Source organism: Elephantulus edwardii, unplaced genomic scaffold (assembly GCF_000299155.1).
Source record: "Elephantulus edwardii isolate Elephantulus edwardi_28Jun2011 unplaced genomic scaffold, EleEdw1.0 scaffold00315, whole genome shotgun sequence".
In the NCBI taxonomy this organism is placed as follows: domain Eukaryota; kingdom Metazoa; phylum Chordata; class Mammalia; order Macroscelidea; family Macroscelididae; genus Elephantulus; species Elephantulus edwardii.
The window spans coordinates 797,998-803,059 of NW_006400065.1; the positions used below are offsets into that span (position 1 = coordinate 797,998).

Here is a 5,062-nt window from a genome sequence, read left to right on the forward strand (position 1 = left end):
GTGGGCGGGGACTAGCGCGGAGGAGGAGGGGCAGGAGCAGAACCTGCGGGGCGGGGGCGGGGCCAGCCGCCAAGGGGGCGGGGAGTGGGATGGCCTCTACTCAGAAGGGTTCTAGAGGAGGGGCCTGGTTGGAGGATGGGCGGGGGCGGACCACAGGGAGGGGCGGGGCCTAGCTCGGAGAAGGAAACCGAGAAAAGGGCAGGGTCTGGGCAGAGAAGGCGGAGCGCAGGCTGCTCAGAGGAGTCGAGGATGGAGCCTGATCCAGGAGGGGCCCGGAGAAGGGCAATAAAAGGAGGGGCCAGTCTGATTCTGCAAAAAGAGGAGGATGTGAGGCCTGCTTGGTGGGACTCGGAAAAGAGAAGAGGGCAGGTTTGATAAAAAATATAAATAGATAGTATAAATTAAATGAAAAGGTAGCTAGAGTGTGACCCCAAGAAGAAGCCGTCTTTCTCCACTGAGGGTGGGAAGGGGGTGCAGGTTTGACTTGTAAGCGAGAGGAAGAGTGGGGCTTGAGTGCGATGGAGTTGAGGGGAGGAAGCAATGCCTGAGGCTGGCGACCAGGGGGAGGAGCCTGGTTTGAAGGGGCGGCGCCTGGGAGATTCTGTAGTTCCCTAGCTGTTCTCCCTCACCTCTTGACCCTGTCTTCCTCCTGCCTGCAGGGCCAAGTGACCTTTCCTCGCTCTCGTTGGCCGTTTCCAGGACCACGGGTGAGCAGCCCTCCACAACCCGCGCTCACCGCGCGTGGGGATGGGGGTCCCCTGGCCATGTAGGGGGACTAAGGGTTCCAGAGTAGAATCTTAGAGGAGGTCATGAGCACTGCTCTGTCTGCCAGTCATTCATGTCCGTTCAGCCCTCCCTGTCTGGTATGTCTCCCTGCTTTTGTGGGGGTTCCCCGCGCTTCCGGACCACCTGGTTCGAAGCTGGCCAAGAGACTCACTATGGTGGTGCAGACCACCTTAAGCCATGAAGCTGGTGTCACTACCCATCACTGTGAGGGGTGTTTGTTGTGTTTGCTTTTGCAAAGCAACTTCTCTTCTCCAGGCCTCAGTCTTCCTCATCTGTAAAATAGGTACAATACCATTATTGCCTCACTTCTAGAAGTTTGGAGAGATTATAGTGAGCTGGCTGATTGAGGTGAACTTTTTATTATTATTTTGTGTGTGTGTGTGTACCATCAAATCAGATCTGACTGGTACAGGAGGAGATGGCCCCTCCTTCTCCAGCAGAGCATCTGGTGGATTTGAACCACATATCTCTGGGATTCCAGTGCAGCTTCTTGCTACTAGGCCACCAGAGCTCCCCTGAGGCGAAATTTTTAAAGCAGTGTTGTTACACAATAAAGGCTCAGTCACTACTAACTGTTAAAAAAAAACAAAACAAACTCACCCTCACAACTCATTGCCATCAAGAGAGAACTAACTCATAGCTGACACTCCGGCAGGCTTTTGGGAGACTGTAAATCACACCAAAGGACACAGACCATCTTTCTTTTTGGAGCTGCTGGTGACTTACCGCCACAGAGGCTCTTCCTGCGGGGTGCAGCTGTCTGCAGGCTGGACCACCAAGGCTCCTGTTAAGTCATACAGATTGCATAGAAATAGTATAAGTATTACGATTACTCTTGTTATTAGTCTCAAAACACAGTTTGAATTCACCAGCTGCTCCTTGGGAGAAAGATGGGCAATCAACTCCTGTGCAATTCGCTACCTCTGAAAACCCACTGAAGGGTCCAGTATGAGTCAGTCTGGTTGAAGGTACATATCAAAAACCTTTCTTTGCAACACAAGGGAAGGCTTGTTACAACCGATTCCTCAGCCACACCCTTAAGAGTTTCAGATTCAGCAGGTCAAGGCTGGGGCTTGAGAATTTGCTAGGAACCCTGGTGATGTATTTAAGGTCAGCAGTTTGAATCCATGGGAGAAAGGTGGACAATCTCCTCAGATTTACAGCCTCAGAAATCCAATGGAGAGTCATTGTGGGTCAAAATGAAGTCAATGGCAGTGGGTTTGGTTGTGGTTTTTAGCAGCCTTTGGGTCTCCACGTGGCACAAATGGTTAAGCACAAAATGAAAGATTGTTGGCAGTTCCATCTCACCCAGAAGTGCCTCGGAAGAAAGACCTAGGGGGTCCACTTTCAAAAGTCCCAGCCTTGAAAACTCTGTGAGTGCAACAATGAATGAGTGGAAGCCCAAAATCTCTGTAAATGTTTATGAAAATTAATAAAATATAATTATAGAAAAAAAAAAAAGAAAACTCTGTGGAGCCTAGTTCTGTTGTGCAACACATCGGGTCGCCATGAATTGGAATTGATTCCATGGCAGCTGGGGCTGGTTGCAAATTCCCAAAGGATGCTGGGAACCATTGCTCCCTCAGCCTTTCACTACTGTACAGTCAGAACTGACGCACAGCAGGTTTCCAGGGGCCTGTCAATTGCCCATCTTTCTCCCTCTGAGCTGCTGATGGATTCAAACCACTAGAGAGGTCGATGCCTTCATGGCCTCCCTTGGCCCACACAATTCAACACTTCTCACAGAGATGCAGAGTTCTTGGTCACATTATGATATCTTCTCATTTGTAAGTTTGCTACATATGGGAAAGTTATTGAGATTGGACCTCAACTCTGTCAATATTCAGTGACTTCAATGTGCTGGGCTTTAACCTTTTCCTGAAGGTAGAATCTTGAGGTGAACTTTGCAGGTCTAAGTGTTTGCCGTTTCAGTCTCACACCAGGCCACTGAAGCGAGCAGTCACTCATATTGTACCCATTTTACTGATGAGGAAAACAAGGCACAAAGAGGTTAAGTGATGCACTCAAGGCCACATAGCAAAGCAAATAGCAAAGGCAGACTGTCCAGAGCTCCAGCTACTTCCCTGGTGACTCAGTCTCTCCCTGACGTTTGGGAGAGGGGATGCAAAGACCCCAGGTCATCCAGCACAGCGATGTCTGGGAAAGCTTCTGAATTGGAGTGACTTGTGGTTGGCCCTGCCGCTAACAAAAAGGCATGTCTCTTCTTCTGTCCCAGCTTCAGTCACCCCGTTTGGCAAGTGGGGTTATCTTCCTTACTCTGCTGACTTCACAGATCACAGGAGATAAGCGATGCAGGGAGACAGTTTTCAAAGGGACAAAGGTCTGGCTTTGGGGTGCCACTCCCTAAGAGTGGAGGAGGGCAGGTTGACAGACACAAACCCCAGGCAGCGGCCAGGATCAGCGTGGACGGCCTTGGGTGGGGCATCTGGCCCACACCTGCCCACTCTCCCTCCCTCCCTCCCTCCCTCTTGGGTTTCTTCTGGGCTTGAAAAGAATGAAGGGAGGTTGGTTTCAATATCTCCACAGATCCTTTTCAGGCCTGATCTTTCCCAAGGAGGTGACGAGGGACATCTCTGCTCTGGGGACCCAAGAGTCCTGGGTGATTGGGGCACAGTGTTCACTCGATGGGCTGCTGACTGAAAGATTGGAAGTCTGAGCCCGACCCCTTGGGAGTGCCTCGGAAGAAACTCCTGGAGGTCTGCTTCGGGAAAACCAGCTTTTAAAAACCCTGTAGGGGACAGTTCTACTCTGACACATTCAGAGTCACCCAGAGTTGGCTGGATTTATTGAGCAGCACCTGTTTTTGTTTATTTTGTTTATTTCCTATGGAGTTAGCATTGTTACTCCTCCCTCGAGAAACAGAGAAAGAGGGTTCCCAGATCCTTGCTGGGCGCTGGGACAGGCTGGACCTGGGTGCAGAGTGAGTGGGCAGAGGGTCAGCCTTCTTGGATCTAGGGTGAGCTAGGTCTCCAGGGTCTTGGGTGAACTTCGGTGGGGAGCACCTTCCATTTTGTTTAGGATCGTAGTGATCTTTATATTTCTTTTGGTGAAATGTCCCTTCATTTCTTGGAGTTGCAACAAAGCTTGTAATCCTTGGCCTAAATATTTTAGGCATGCATTTGAATTAATGTTAGGATACCCTGACCCTCGGACCCCCAATATTGAGACCTAAAAGAAAAGTCACCCAAGAGGAACTTAGGCACCCCAGGGAGTTAGAGCCCAGTGTTTGGGGAGGGGAACAGGGTAGAGAGAAAAGCTGCATGGGAGGATGGGGGGATGGAGTCTTAACTTTCTGAACCTCATCTTTCTTTCTCTTCCCCTCTTCTTTTCACAGATGAGTTGGGTGAGTATCGAGAGTCTGATTTGATTTTGGGGGAGGTAGAAGGGGCACATAGGGTGGGGTCTCAGCTTTGCTTGTTAAGTAGAAGTGTCACTAAATGACTTCTAGGACTGCTGGGGAGATTTTAACTAAGTACTTGGCACCTAGCAAGCTCTCAACATCGATATTAGCTGCCTTCAGCGTTCGTTACCCATTTGTTCAGGGACTTACTGATCTGGTGCCAGGCACTGTTCTAAGCCCAGGACATTGGGCCTGGAGTAAAACAAAGCCCCTACCTACCCTTATGGAGAGGCCACTCCACTCTGGGCCGGTGTGTGTGTGAGGGGGCAGAATTGGGCTAAATCTTGGATTGGGAAGGAAATAAGCAGAGAGCTGGCCTGAGGAAGATGCCTTAGAGTGAGTGGTGGGCTTTTGGGAGGAGGTGACATTTGAACTGAACCCTGGAGGATGAAAAGGAGCCATCCACGGTTGAATCAGAGGGAGAAACACAGAACAGGTAGATGGAGGAGCAAGAACAAGGCCCAGAAGAGGGTGGGGCTTGGTGGTCCTAAGAACTCGAATGGTGCCCGAGTGGGCCGAGAGAGAGGAGACATGGAAAGCAGTGGGGTCCAGGACAGCAGCAAGGCCAGGCTCTGTGGCCCGGGAGTGGGGGGGGGGAGGCGTGTATGGGGGTCTAGTTGTTTTGTTGTTGTTGGCTGGCTATTTTCTGAGATGTATTTGGCGAGAAGCGTTGACTTAGACTCTGAGGAAATTGGGAGCTATGGTAGGCTTCAGGGCAGAGGGACAGCCTCTGACACTTGTTCTAACAAGATCCCTCTGGCTGCAGGAGAGCCTTCTGGAAGGAGCCAGGCTGGAGCACTGAGCAGGCAGCCATAGGAGTCAATGCCAAGGGGTGGGCCAAAGTGGAGACGGGGG

General features: G+C 50.9%; 1 protein-coding gene across 1 annotated transcript in view; it reads left to right on the forward strand.

The window, feature by feature from the left end:
* RELB (v-rel avian reticuloendotheliosis viral oncogene homolog B) overlaps nt 1-5,062 on the forward strand; it is a gene marked incomplete at its 5' end in the record, with an annotated part of 64,200 nt that overhangs the window by 657 nt on the left and 58,481 nt on the right. The window contains 2 exons of the mRNA XM_006901263.1: nt 660-707; nt 4,142-4,150. Coding sequence (XP_006901325.1) covers nt 660-707; nt 4,142-4,150 — 57 coding nt within the window. The remainder of the gene's footprint in view (nt 1-659; nt 708-4,141; nt 4,151-5,062) is intronic.